The 15,965-nt window shown below is 42.3% G+C and overlaps 1 protein-coding gene across 1 annotated transcript; it reads right to left on the reverse strand.

The window, feature by feature from the left end:
- Positions 1 to 5: 5 nt before the first annotated feature.
- Positions 6 to 14,372, reverse strand: socs5b (suppressor of cytokine signaling 5b). Its single transcript, XM_084376414.1, has 2 exons — positions 13,940 to 14,372; positions 6 to 7,377 (listed from the first exon to the last, which is right to left on the reverse strand). The coding sequence occupies exon 2, from the start codon at positions 7,356 to 7,358 to the stop codon at positions 5,667 to 5,669; it is 1,692 nt and encodes a 563-aa protein (XP_084232540.1). The 5' UTR covers positions 7,359 to 7,377; positions 13,940 to 14,372; the 3' UTR covers positions 6 to 5,666.
- Between the last annotated feature and the right edge of the window lie 1,593 nt (positions 14,373 to 15,965).

The raw sequence follows: 15,965 nt of genomic DNA on the forward strand, positions 1-15,965 counted from the left end.
GCCAGTGTGGATTACACTTAACAGTTTTATTTGGAATATTAAGACAATGAAGCATAAGCCAAGCACCAAGAGTGACAGCTACAAGTGTCGCATCATACGGCTCTTAAAATGAACAGGTTATACTGGAAAACGACTGTTTTTTTTTCTCATTGAATGGTGAAGCAGATACACAGAACAGACAGTGAAATGTGAACATGATTATGCCATTTACACGCTCCAAATCCTACCTGACAGCAAGAAGAAAAAAAAAACAAAAGAAAGAAAAGAAAAAAAAGCGAGGAAAAGCAGAAGAAAATGGAACAGCGATATTCGTCTGACGACAGCTTGGTCAGCCTGTGGCGGTGACTGTGGCCCGGGATTTAAAAAGGGCTCTTCTGATTGGTCAGAACGAATAAGGCAGTCTGGGAACACGGCGGTGCTGCAGAGTGACAACCATTAGTTCCCATCATTGTCAAGTCCTGTTGCCTCGGCACCCACATCCACACAGCAACCAATGTGCACATACAGCATTAAAGTGACAGAGGATTGCAACCATTGTTACACTACACTCCATTGCATATTAGGGAGAAGTAATAATGAAAAATAATAATTATTTCATACATCTTTTTTCTGTTTGCATATAGCACTTAACCCAGCTTTCTAAAATATATATGGGAACATGAAAGAAATGTTTAAAATATCTTTTTTTTCTTTTGTTTGTCCTCTTAGAGCTAAAACCATGAGCCGTACCGAGGTGGGGGGTTGGAGTCTTTCATCCAGGGTAGTAGCTGTAGTTTAACGACACAACCAGCCTGTCTCATCCAGACCGGACCCAGTGGTTTCTTGCCACAAACGAGGCTCTCATAGTGCAGCTAAATAGTGTCATACTAATGACAATATAAGGTCAAAATAGTTCAATTCACGCATTTTTTGTTTTTTCTTAAGAACATAGAATATACACGTAAACACCCATCTTTGCTCTCCCTTTTTTGGGGGAGTAACGCAGAGAGGTGGTGCTGGCTAAATGTGGTCCATGTTTACACATCCCTGGCTTAGGGTGGGGTGGTGGTGGGAAGGTGTGGATGTGTGTCAATACCTGGGGGTAGTGCAGGTGTTTGAAGAAGTGTGATAGCGAGTGCGTGCAAATGTATGTGTTCCAGACAGTTAATGCACCACAGAAGAATAAAACTTCTTTTCATCAGGCTCCTATTATATAACTCCATCATTCATCATACATACAATGTTTTTTTTCCTCCTAAATCTACAGGTTATATGGCAAACATGTGCTACGGTTAATGTCAGATATTTCCCATGGGGAAAACTGGGTTGAGAGGGTCCTGGGACTCTCCTTGCAACGGGCCTGCCTGAGATTAAGGGGGGGTGGAGAGTGGGGTGGGGGGCAAAGAGGCATTGTTCATAGGAGTCACTGTCATCACCCCTCACAGTCGACTCTGCATCCCCTCCACTTGAACCCTCCGTGTGGCTCTGTCCATACACTAATGCACTCCCGCACGACGCACACGCACGCACCGAGTCTGCAGCATGGTGGAGGATTCAACTCCATCGACACAGCTTACAACGCCTGAATATACAAGTGAAATATTTCTGGACCGCCGTCTTTTTTTCTCAACACTCACACAATTCTCGCCATCTTGAGCTAAAACACAAACAGTGCTGTTCTGAAATATTTGGACAGTAGGAAATTGTCAGTTGTTTTGGCTCTGTAGTGCAGCATATTGGTAATTAAACAAAGACCATAAAGGTTTAAAGTGCTAACTCTCAGCTTTTAGTATGTTTGAGAGTGTTCAAATCCATATTGGATGTATAGTGTGGGAAATGTAAGTCTTTCCTAATTTAAGGGCAGAGCAGGTGAACAAAGAGCCTTGACATACAGACGCGGCAGCCAATGAGGGCAAAGTCACCTGACCTCAGTTCTAGGATGTTTCACTTGCTTTAGACCAAACTCAAGGCAAAAAACTACCAAAACAAGCAAGAATAGAATTCAGCAGAGATTGGTTGCAAAATATGTTCAACAAAATAATAAATATGATGACTTCAGTTTGTTGAATTTGTACAACTTCCAAAAGCGGGTACAATTCCTACCATGTTCACCCAGTCTGGATGTAAAGTTGTTACGAAGCTCAACTGTCATTTCAAACCCAATATGCTGGAGTAAAGAGCAAACAAAAAACATGTCACTGTCCCTATACTCGTAGACTGCACTGTAGAACACAAATACACAATTAAAGTGCTATTTACTTCAACAAATCCCCAGCCCTCTCCGTGAGCATGCCGTTGCCACAACAGGAAGCCAACGCTCTCAGTGAGCCAGCTCCATCTCTCCTCTTCCTGCTCCTCAGTGTTAACTTAAGCCTAACAGGGTCGGATACAGAGTAGAGTGTAGGACAAACGGGCCTTAGCTCGCTCTACGCCACAGTCACCTCCACATCAGCACAAGGATGTTAAGGTTGTGGCCAGATGGAGAGAGAGCAGTTGGATATAATAATAACAAAAAAGGCCTCCCTCAGCCACACAGCAGCCTTAAGGCAACACAGAGTGGCCCTTTTAGTACCCAGTAAATTTATATCCCAACATGGTAAAATTAGCCTGTGATTAGTGCCTGAAAGAGGGGTGGGGCACTGCAACAAGTTGTATGCTATTGCTAGGAAGTGGCATGATAGACAGGTGACAGTGAGCAAGTATGAAGGGTGATGTGTGTGGGGGTTTTCAAATAGATATATATTTCTTCTCTTTTGACAGTGTGGATGCTAAAAATCCTCAAACATAAAAGTGCACAAACAAGCATGAGTCAGTCCTATCCCCTCTGCTTAACACTCACTGCTGCCACTTCAACACACATAGGTGATTAACATGCGGCATTCAAGTTTTCTGAGAACAAAGTGCAGGGCAGTGGAAAATGTTTGGGACTTTAGTGTTTGGAAACTATCTCACTGCCTGCCTGTTTAGTAAGTGAAATTAAATTTCAGGGTGTAGGTGAGAGCTTAACAGTGCCACATTCTCCCCTATGATTATATTAACAGTCTAACACACTGTTGTATTATTCTAGCTTTAACTTGTTGGAAATCTGAAATAAAAACTAGCTTTATTTTAATGCCACTGTGCACATTATTAAGCTTCAGCCTCAATACAGATAGCTGTGTTCAAGAGCTTTGGTCACAGACTCAGATACTCATGGGCAAAGAAACTCACTGACATTTGTTCATGATTCATCCTCACTGATGAGAACTACAGTAACCTTTAACACATGTGCAGACTGATAGACACGCACACAAACTACAATATGAACTAGTTTGAGAACCTTTCCAGTAATGATCATCTCATGCGTCTTTCAGCTTCAATATCTCAGTTTTACACATCACCTGCAGGGTTTTCATCTACATACTTTCCAATTAATTATCAGTTAGAAACTGTTTTCTCAAAATGCCTTAAAGGAACCAGTCTGCTTGTCTCTACACATCTCATCCTCGCACAGTCATTTGCACACGTGTTCTATTCAAAGTTCAACTAATTTAATTTTTTTAAAGCCAGGTCATGTGCATTCAATTCTAATAAAGAGTTAGAACAAACAGTGTTTCTGATAACTTGAGCAGAAGATGAATTATTCAGATCAAAATGCTCACAGTGAAGAGTGAACCTTCAGACCCTCCCATTAGGATCTGATGCAGACTAGAACCTGCACATGTGAGGGCTGGGCATTGATGTCTTCCACTGAAATATGCTACAGTAGGGCTGGCATTGGACCCACTAAGAACTTAACACTATCATACAGGTCATAATGTGGCAAGAGACTAAATGCATGCATTAGTCAGTGAAAACAGATGTAACTTATGTACAACTTATCATTTCAATAATCTGTCGTAGCTTAACCAACATAGCACCACTAGAATTGTATCCTTTACAAAAATTTTAGCTTAGAGCATCATTATTATTCTCTTCAGTCTCATTTGATGGAAGAAGCACCGCCTGCTCTAGGTTTGGACTACAGAGCAACTGATTATGGAACAAGATAATTGGTTCTCTAAAAAGGCACATAGGTTACATGTATTTTCTCTTCACAATGAAAACACAACTGAAATGAGCAGCTAGCCAGCAGTCTTTTTCTCCCAAGTCACACAACTAAAATCATTCCGATGCCATAACTGAAGCTTGCAAAGATGTCAACCTCTCGAGATTCAAGTGTTGCCTGCACTCAAGTTATAAATTAGACTATAAATGCAACAGGGCAATGAGGCTAATTGTTGGGGTTGTGACCTTCTAGTCATAGGTTGTAAATGGGGGTCATCAACTCCAAAGCAAGCCCCTTTCCTGCTGGTGACAAAGTCCCCTTCATAAAAACAAAATTAATGCATTTTAACATGGTTTCATAAAAGAAATATAAATTAAGGAGGAAAAGGGTACTGCAATATGGGAGATGTAGATTGCAATTTTAAAAGAGAGACTTTAAAGTATCATCTTAATTAGTTATCCTCCCCATTTATCATCTTTCACTATATGTGCAAAGATGTCTGCACCTATATGAGTGTCTTGAGAAGAAAAATAGCCAACACAGGGGTCGAAGCTTATATGTCATATGCCACCAAAAGATGCTAACTGAAGGAAGCAGGTGTAAACGACACTATGAAACCATAACACAAAGACACCAGACTGCTCAAATGTAGGAGCTAAATTTCATAAAGGGAAAAATGTACTGTGTGTATGCATACACAATAGTGTGCACAGAGCTGAAGTGCCTGTGGCCAGTAAAGAACTGACAGACTGCTTTGACAACAGTAACAATGGCAAGAATGTCAGAATATTTCCTTACAATATGTTCCTCCTGTTATGAAGGCAGTGCTGGGGAGCGGGAATAAAGGTGACAAGTTTAGCTTGCTCACTAAATAGGACACAGTAAACTGATTTATTATTCATCATTCACCATTACTGCTTAAAGAGGAACTAATGTTTTTTAAGGACTAATCTATAGTCCTTTAAAAGCACGTCATTTCCCTGATGTGCTGTCCTTAACTCAATGGACCCTCCCAGAATCTGTCCCTGTCTCTGGCTTAGCTGATACTCATGCGTGCAAAGAGATGGCAAAGAATGTGCCTTATGTAGCTCTATCCATGGGACAAGCTCTGACTGCAATATACCAATAGCACCTCCAGTTGCCCTCTCAACCCACACACACCTTAAAACCTTCTTGGGAAGGAGTTCCACTAGGTGCTTTGACAAGCTAAGAAAGAAAAAAAAGAGAAAGCACAAAGTGAACTGTACAATGTAGCCATGTGGGCCTAAATAGCAATTTGGGATGAAGAAGGGAGGCATGCAGGCAGGTCTACAGGCAGGGTGATGTCGTGGGATCAGGCAGACATTTAGCACAAAGCAGGAGAGAAAAGACACAAAGCACTGATATTTGTGCCTTCCCTCCCTGTCCAAACAACCTGTTCAACACAAAAACATGTGCTTGCCAGACAGCGTTATACTGAATATAATCATATGTATTTTCTGTGATGTAAGTAATAACTAAAACAAAGATTAGAATGAATCTTTTATAGCTTGTTACATTTAAATTCCATCCCCCACCAAAAAGAGAGCTATGTCAGTATAGCCTCTAATTGGCTAATGAGGAATTTCTAAAGTTCTGTAATCCTCCTGCAGTGTGTGTACAGGCAATGGAGAAGGCCACCCTATTTGACCTTGAGTGGCGGTTCCCTCTCCAGCCAACGAACTCGTACTTTCTGTTTATAGTGATACTCCTTGAGGAAGTCCTGCAGGGCAGGGGGCAGAGGCAGAGAGCCTATACCATCGTAAGTGGTCCAGCGGCAGATGGCGGCTCGTGCCAGGTGCTGCAGGCCAAAAGGAAAGGTCCGATGGAGAGGCGCTGTAAGCAGCGGTTCGAAAAACATGCAGGCGCTGGGGTCCTTGTAGTGCTCCAGCAGTCCTGTGACGGTGGAAGAGTGGAAAACACACGGGTCGTGGGCGTCAAAGCTGAAGTTGTGGTTCCACTGCTCAATGCGGGCATGCAGTGAACGGTTGTAACGGCGGAAGCTAACGGAGAAGAGGTAGTCCTCCTGGGCAGAGTCACGTAGCAGGAAGGTACCCTCGGGCCGTCCATCCAGCAGCGCCTCAGCCTCGTAGCGGTCCATCACGCCCCAGTAGCAGGGCAGAGCTGTGATCTGCAATAGGTCCGGTACCAGACAGTGGATGTAGTCTATCTGGGTGTGAACCTTCCAGGGCCCAGGTTGCTGTCGGCTCAGGTGACCATCCCCAGAGGCGTGCCTCTGCTTGGGCCTCCTGGCCTGCAGACAGAGGGTGGTCGAATCCTCCTCAGAGTCACAGTCCTGGGCTGACGCTGCAGCCCCCAACACCTGAGCACAGGCACCTGATGATCCAGCACCTGCAGAGCTGCTGGCCCCTGAGGCCCGGCCTTCCCCAGAGGCCTCTCCCATGCCAGGAGCCATCTTTGGTCCCAGTTTGTAGAGAGAGGAGCCTGGCACTGAGGCCTCCAGGGTGTGGATCTGTGCGTTAGGTGGTGGGTCCACACCTTCCTCGATGCTAAGTCTGCGACGCTCGCGCAGACGTTCCTCCTCATCCTCAGGAGACGGATGGGCTGGGTCAAAGGCATCCAGCAGGGCAGTGGAGGAATGCGGGCTGACCGGTGCTGTGTGTTGCTTGATCAGGTGCCACTTGTGTGCGAGGTCTGAGCCTGGTGGGAAGGGGCAGGTCTCCAGCATGAGCTCAGTCAGGTGAATCTTCCGTTTGGAGGTGACAGGGTTCTTTGATGAGCGGGAACGTCTGCGAGCGGGCAGGGGTAAGCACAACCCTACTGTATCGCTCAGCCGCTGGCGCAAAGACCGGGCATTCAGACTTCGTCCTCCAGATACAGAGTCGCTCATCTCCTGGATGGAGCAGACTCCATAACGTCTGTCCCTACGATTTCCACTCCCCCGTAAGCGTCCAGACCGCCTGTCTGCCTCCAAAGAGCTCTGGGTTTTGGTGGAACATGAATGTTTTTTCTTGCCCCCCCAAGGAGCATGACGGGAATAGGAGTCTCTCCGAGCCAGGGGAACACCCCCTGATCCCCCCCGTACATCCTCAGTGTCCTTGTCAATAGTGATCTCTACTATCTGAGGGATGTCAGACACACAGTTATGATGGCGCCGTCCTGCTGTTACCATTGGCACTGGCAGGAGGCTCCTTGATGGGCTGGAGGCTCCTGATGCCTGAGCCTCACCTGAGCTGCCTCCTTGGCCAAGATCCAACACACAGTGGACGGCATCGGCCTCAACCCTGCTTTCACTGGGTCCTGAACTGTTGTTGTGGAAGAGTGTCTGACATTTGCTCTTCAGGTTGCTCCACATGTTGCCCACTTTCTTCATCAATAGGAGCCCCTGGGACCTGAAGATAACAGGAGACAAAACTGAATCAGTCACAGGTGGAGAAGTCTTGCAACAGCAATGACGCCTACATTTAACACTGAGGTACAAGCTACATAAAGAATGTCCTACATTTAAATTCCCCAGACTACTGTGTATCTAGTAATTAGACATGGTGAGAGTATAAAGGGGCCAAAGTGTCTGAGAGGTGGGTGAGCTTGAGTAGTTGGAACAGCAGAGTTAGGAGTTGCCAGGCAGACGTGCAGGGACACAAGGCCACAGCTATAAATGAACCCAGGATCTGCTCACAGCTGATCTGCTGGTATGTACTGTATTACAGAGCCAGTCTAGACCTGACCAAAAACTTTCCCTGTAACAGCAGCAGTCAGGGCACATGAACATGCGCTCACATATGCCATTGATTTACCACTCTATGAGAACTTGCCAGAGATTTGGAAGTTGTAGCACCAAACGGTGTTTAGATGATGCAGTAAGCAAAGTCACCACAGGTAGGTGGGCCTGCCAAACACGAAACCTCGAAGGATTCCATAACGCAGCGTTTCCTTCCCTGTTTCAGACACTGTTTCTAGACTTCATGGATTTATTAGGGTACATTTTTTGGTGTTGCCGGTAAATCCAAATCACTGCAGCCAATCACAACAATCAGATACTTGAATAACTTACCAATATGTTTAACATCCAAAACCGAACACATTTGCAACTTTCTGTCTTCTTTATGTTTGAATGTTTATCACATGAATCCATTCTTGATCAATTTTGAAGGAAACCTAAATACACTGTGACTAATAATCCTATCAAAACATTGACTTAATCCATTAGTACAAGCTGCAAGCAGCTCATCTTATAGTACGTATAAGAACGCGCACCCAACTATGTAGTACTATGTAGTTCTTGAAAACTTAAATCCCTAATCCGGTCAGCATTAATTGCATGTGCTATTTACGAAGCTACAGGCACACAACAAAGGATGTTAGTCCCTCCTACGCTAATCTCCTTCACTCCCTACCTATTCTGTACCTTTGGGCTAAAAGCAGCTATCCAACTACCAGGCACTTTGACTACCTGCATGCAGAGTGAAGTTTGCTTCTTTACATTGATAAAGACATTATGGATTTGCACAATCAGCTGTGATAGACAACAGTGCTGTGATGCACAGGAAATCCCTGGATTGGTCTTCAGCACATGACTGATTAAGTCAATTTGTTGAAATCAGTTACAAAGCATTCCCTGACTGACTCATGAGATCAGTGAGACATACTTTGTACTCACAAAAGATGACAATGTCTTTCCACTTGACAGTCATTAGATGTCTGCAATACATACGCCTACAAACCAGCCTGCAATAAATTAGTTGCTATGAAAAAATAATATTTTATTCATGCAGCTAAGCTACATGACATAAAAGTGACATGACTCATCTGCTGGGGTTTATCTCAGATTCCGCGCTCCATGTGCATCTGCACAATAAGCCTGAGTTAGTGACTGGCATTGTCTGGTCTGTTGGACGTCTTCCTTTCATTCTCTCCAGGGGTAATGCCGGCGCAAAACTCCACAGCAAATGACTCTATACTCCCAAACTGATTTCCACTGGCTTGACACATGGTCTGCTGATATACTAGACGTGACTTCTCGGAGAGCACCCACATGCTTTTCAACACCAAATGCCAATTCAGCAGACTCATAATTGTTGAGAAACATTTCCATGGTGGATTTCATTGTAGCAACACCTGTATACAGCAATTCAAAGTAAATTACACTTCTGCTAGATACACATTCTTATTATGAAACTTGCTTTGAAATTATTGTTTCAAAGCTGTTTAAAGCTTCATGTCTGTTACAAACAATAAACTGATGTTATCAGTGCAACACACACACACACACACACACACACACACACACACACACACACAGAATAATCCACAGCAAATTGTTCAATGCAGCCAGCTGTGGCGAGGAGTTATCTTGCAATTCGATTTGATTACAGAATTGCCATCATTTGTATTGCATCTGAATTTGATTTTCATATCCCCATCTTACATTTATTACAGCATGATCATTACTATCAAGCATGAAAAGCGTCTGTTGAATTTAAATTTGACATTTTCTGTTGGTATTGCTTGTGGTGTTGCAGTTACAGTACACTGAATCTAATCTGCAAGGTCCGTAACACTGGGCAAAGACCATGTTTTGCAATGATGGCCTGCTGTCACTGATCTTTAGTAATAAAACTTGCAAAATCTATTAATCAGTGGCGTTTATTATTATTATGTTTTTATTATTGTGGCCTTAATTAAAAAAGAACGACGTGGGCTATTTTCTTGCCGCGCACAATTCAATAATTTAATTTAGGGTTAAATTACCAAAATAAAATATACAAACTTGAATTACATAATGCCGTCACACAAGTATACTATTCCTGCTTCTGCACATTCAACATGTGGCCTTCCTAAATTCAAACTATTTTTCTTTTCATCTTGCTTTCTTTAATATTATTATTGATCAACTTATAATTTCTTGAAAATTGGACTATAGTTTTAAAAAAACAGGGAGCCCCGATTCTCCAGAAAACAGGCTTTCTTGTCATTCTTTTAATTGAAGGTGATTATAATTACGCTGTCAAATTTAAATAGTTCACACTGTGATCCCTTGATGGTAAGTCGTGGGATACTGAGCAATAGTTAAAGCAGCAGTCACTGTGAACTGGTTAGTTGATGCGCTACAGGTAAGAGAAGCTGACACCAGTATGGATTAACTCAACCCTACAACATGTCATCAGGGTAAAGCAACACCCTTTATTGTGTCATCGCTATTGTATGGAAAACAACTGGCACTGTGCCCACAGCACAGGCTCGGATCACCATTCCTCACATTATGGCAAGTGTCCACACTGTATGGAGCTTCAGCTGTCCCTGGGAAACACAAATATTGTGCCAACTGAGTACATCTTGATTGAGTTCATTCTTAACTCGAGCAACAGTTAGTCTGTTAATTGCTTCATCAATCAATTCAAAAAATGTATCACAAACTTTTTTGACCATGGAAAAAAATCAAATTGGAGACTTTTTTCAATAAAGTAAACTACATACTTTTGGGTTAGGGGCTGTGGTTACACAAGACAATGATTTAATCATGGTGCTTTAAGATGTTGTGGTGACATTTATCATTATTTTCTGATGTTTTATAAAATGATTAATCAAGAAAATAAAAATAAACTGCAGATTATTCGATAATGAAACGAATCGCTGGTTGCAGCCCTATTCTTAGTAGTTATCATTGATTAATAATCACCATTTCTAGTGAACTCCGTCAAGTTTTAAATTATTAATAGTTCTGTCCAAAAGTTATTTCTACAGCCAGCAGACAGTTAGAGTGATGATTTAAATTTATAAAACATATTCTTAAAAGTATATGGTACCTCAATCCTCTCCACCAGATCCATACAGACACTGATACTGACCTATAAATGGATCTAATTCATGAAAATGTTCTTTTATATACTTGAACTACTGATGGTGTGCTTAGATTAAATTTATAAAAGACGCTGATCATACAAAAACTTGCTTAAGCAGGTTTTAAGAATCACATTCACACCTTAAACACCTATGATCTTAAATCTCAAATCAACTTAAATTGAAGGTGCCTGCCTAGTAATTTTCTCATTATATCATGCCAAATTAGGGTTCAGTCTGGACCAAAAGAGAAAATCTAACTTTCTGGAGGACGAGATCACGGCAATAGTAGAGCAGTGTGTTGCTGCTGCACAACGTTCATAAAGATCGCGCAGGAAAATCACTCGGTCAAGTGAGGACTTTGCTTCAAGCGAGGATAATTTCCACACAAGTTGTATAAATAACTGTGTTTTCTGCTCAAATCATACTTAAGATCAAAACTGCTCGCAAATCCCTTTTTATAAATGAGACCTCCAGTACATGACTGATGCAAAATAAATGTTTCTTAGTCGTTGTCTTTGTAAATGTGTAACAATACAATCATATAAACCATCAAGAACAATTTAACTCTAATCTGCTAAACTACAACTAAAGAAGCACATCTCTATGTACAATACCAAACCATGCATATTGTTTACTGCAGCGTCACTTTAGTTATTAAGCATGATTTTATTATTGTAGCTGACTTGCATGACAATGCCTTATAAAAGATTTTGGGCTCAAACAGGCAATCAAAAGTTTCATCATTTTGAGCAACATGGCTCAAATGAACTATTTGTTCAGCCAATTCGATTATATAAAACAACTGTCTCTCATTCATCAAATGTTTTGTTGGTGCACAAAGCCTTACCAGCCACAACCTCAATTTCCCAGAATTGTGTACGTCCAACATAAAAACAAACTTAATCTACAAACTGAAACGGCCTGTTCACACCCTGCTGTCTTCCCTCCGAGATGAACTGGATTTGTGAGGCTAATGTGATATCAGCTTCATCTTGAGCGGCTGGACTTTCCATCCGGGTTGGTGTGTTTTATCCCTCAGCTTGCTAATCACTTCAAAAATGCAAACAATGAAAAGTTCCAGTGACCAAGACACATGGTTAAAAAGGCCTTTTCACTCTAACTTAGGATCACCGAAACGTTTTAATTGTTTCCAAGAATGAGCAAAACACCATTAACTTCAGTCTGACTATAGCATCGTTTTTTACAATTCACCACATGCTAGATCACATCAGAATTACACACACACTATAAAACATAAACATGGACTTGTTAGTGTCTTTGACACATTTAGATGGCTTCACTGTCAAATGATACTAACTGGTAAGTATTCAGAGCATTGAAAGGACAAGCAGAGAGACAAAATGCTGGGAGCTGTACCCTAAAAATGAGCAATCATGAATTACAACAAATGCAAGGGAACGACCACTGAGATCTGAAAATTCAGCCAGTGTGTGCTACAATGTTAGTTAGCTAATCTGCCCTGTTTCGTCATTTGTTAGCATGGCTCCATTCTTCTTGGTAATAGTGTAGTAGTGATCCGACATGTTGCAGCAAAATTATTAAAAAGAAAATGCAACAACATAGTGACAAATCTAAATTATAATTAGTTGAATTCTTGGTCTGACCATTTCTGCTCCATTATAAACTACAATTATATTTCCACAGCAGGACAATTGTGCAGATTTATGCCTAGAACCAATTGTGCTTGGCTAGTTCAAGATTGATTATCTTAACTATATCCGTCTAATATAATTCTCTATGACTGTTGCGATTGATAACAATGGCCACACCAATAAGCCGATCCAGTCCGCAACCATTCAAAGCCGCCCTGAAACAGAACTAGGCTACTTCTGCTCTCCGGCAGTCCAACACACCCATTCTCCTGGGATCATACTGATCTAAGAGAGGGCTGGAGAGAAGACAAGATTAAGGGAGGACGCCTTCTCTGCTCAGACCAGACCAGAGTTAATGAGATATTTGCAGCGTCTTGCATTCTGAAAGATATGTGGGATGGCAGAAAGCCAAACAAGGTCTGTATATGAATGATAAATTGCACTGATTCTTCCTAGCATTTACATCTCAACACATATTGAAACTTTTAATAGAAATGTTAGTATGGCAAACTATTTGACTATTATTAACTAATATTTTTTCTTCTACAAAAAGGTGCAGAATGTATTTTGACTTACAATAAAGCTTTTCAAATTAGAGGCAGTAAATACAGAGAGGAACATATTACTGCAGCTACAAATTGCATTATTTACATCAAGACAGAGTTTCTGTAATATTTCTTCTGCCCTTGTGGAGCTTTGTTAGTAGCCTGCCCTCAGTAATTGAAAACAAAACATTCAAGTCAGACTGGAAATAAGTAACTAAATCAGTTAAGTCAGATAAACTGGAAAATATGCCTATCCAGAGTTAACTCACTGAAGTTATCCTTACATGACCAAAACTGCCTTCCTTTAAACATGATCTTGTCATCCTGATTAACCTAAACCTATACTAACGATAGCTACTTTTATAGATGACATGTATGTTTTACCACTTATGACAATAGCAGACATGCAATTATCGTGCTATAACGTTCTTATAGCGGGCATATAGCAATGGTTGGAAGGCCTTTAGGTTTCTGGAGGCCCCTCTTTTCTCTGGTCCCAGCCAAGTTAGAGGACTTGCTAACACGTTAACACACACCGCTAAACGTAGCTACAGCCGGGAACATAACGTTAGTCTGGTTTTAAATGGCTTCCTGACTCAAGTCAGATGTATTTTATCCTTCAGAAATCATCTTTAAATCGATGTGTGTGTCTGCTGGCAACAGATATACCTTTACAAGCAGACTGCTCCGCTAACGCTGACTAGCGGTTCGGGCTTACGAGCTGTCAAAAATGCTAACTGTTAGCATTCCCTAGAGTGGGACTTTCTAGCCTTTTAGCTAGCTGTGGCTAACCAGCCAGCTAGCTGGGTTAGCGTGTTAGCTTGAGGGAAAATTTACACAAAAAAAAATTAAGACAAATAAACTGAGCGGCGCTGCGGAGCTTCAAGACGCCGAGTAGACACATGTGACATGCGTGACAAGTAAAAGGTTTGTTTCTCGAAATCATATCTTACCCGTGTGCCTTTTGAAAGCCCTATTCAAAAGCTCTCTTTGTCTGCAAAAAATGGCTATTAAGAGAAGTCAGGCATACATCCCCCTTGCGGACCACGGTGTCGGATGAAAGCACTAAAGGTACTCGGATACTTGACGGTATCATCCCGAATATTTTAAAATTAATTAGTTAAATAGTAATCAAAATTATTTAAAAGGCTAAATCGTTCTTTAACTGCCACGAAAACCCGTTCTTCGTCATGGTGGGGGTCTTCTTCTCTGCCGTGGTCGCTGCTGCTCCTAGCAGCCAATATGACGGCGGTCTCAGCAGACAGGGAGCCGGAGAGGCGGACGGTGTTCAGCGTGAGGGAGACCGACTGACAGCGGCTCGGTCCAATGGAGGAGAGGGAGCGGGCGGCCATTTCCGACAGCGCATGCGGATAGGGAATGACCCGGAGCTGGCTCCGCGTGATGGGCGCCTCTTGTCACCAATGAGCGGAGAGAGGAGGATGATGAGCTCCACTGGCAGCTTACTTGGAAACGTGGAGAGGTGAAGGGATGCTGGTTGGTGTCACGGCCAGGCCGGACCACTGACTCACTGATGTCATCCAGGTAAGGAGACCAGCAGGAGGAGTGAGGAGGGGAAACCCCAGAACAAAGAGGAGCAGCTTAATCCCACAATTACGTCATTATTCACAGGCTCAAATGTTTATAATGTGTAAGAATAATTAATATAATCACATTACTGCCACTAAATACACCCATCATCTATTACCAACTGCTCTGGGGCTTCAAAAGTCTGAGGCCTCTGATAGCTCCAGGCTTGCTGTTGGTCTACCAACGTTAACAGACATTATAAGGGCTTTTAGATGAGGTTAATGAGGCCTTCAGGTTCATATTTGTCACCACATAACAAACCTGGAGTCAGGTATGATTTCCGAATAGAATAATAGTTAGACCATGAGAGAAAAGAGGGGTTAGGTGGGACCCTGTGGCTACTCTTTATCCCAGGCCCCCTGGCATCTGACCATGATTACACCTGTAAACCTTCCTGGCAACGTCAGTCAACTTTTTAGACAACAGAATAAAGTTTTCAATCCATATACAAAGTGAAAAAGTAATCAAATGCATTTATTTGTGATAACAGCACGTAAAAACTAGTGTCCCTCTAAATGAAATAAGGTCAAACACATAATCCATCCACGAGTGGCCGGAGAACGAGATGTACGCAGACCAGACCAGTGAATATGTGTCATAGCTCGTACCAAGGATAAATCTTAAAACAATCCAAACGTCTCAAAGGAGCATTCATAGTCACTCGCACCCACACATGAGGTCATCTCCTGGAGTCGGATCATTCATGAGCACATGACACGAGGCGTAATGGGAAGTGGAAGTGGTGTGAGTAATGTAGTAGTTAAGCCGGAGCCGAGGCTGAGTTCAGGGGAAATCACCAGCAGTCCGAACACATTAGCTTTTACATCTCCGAGATGCTGATCTAATTTGTGCTTATGAAAGGAAATGAAGGAGAATTGCATTAGCACTGATTCTTGTGCCAGGAGTGATTCACACTATTTTAGTCAACATGGACCTCTCCTACCGGGTCTGTGCTGTGTCATCTGCAAGCAATTCACAAAGAGGATATGATAATGTGTGATCCAACTGTGATTCACTTGGATCTGAAAGAGAACGGTCAAAAGCAAAGTGTCACATCAGATCAACTACAACTGAGAAATGTGTCTCAATCCAAAAAGAAGGACTTTTTACACAATGGGACTACCTGCGTTCACTATTTGTTAATGAGTGAAGCGGCAGGTGGTGCAGTTTATTCTACCAGGCTCATTTTGAAAGTTTCAGGTGAGGTGCCAACCACAGACAATGAATATTTTAAAAGGGTACGGTGAACTTAATTCACTGCAGCAAGCTGCTCGCCTGACATCCAAATAAACTAAAACAAATCATCAGTGCTGACAGATAATGTTTGGGCGCGGGCGCTCATTCAGTACAGGAATAGATTTGGATGTAGATCAGTCGTGATATGAAATGGAT

This window comes from Pagrus pagrus, assembly GCF_965226575.1.
Source record: "Pagrus pagrus genome assembly, chromosome: 15".
Lineage (NCBI taxonomy): Eukaryota > Metazoa > Chordata > Actinopteri > Spariformes > Sparidae > Pagrus > Pagrus pagrus.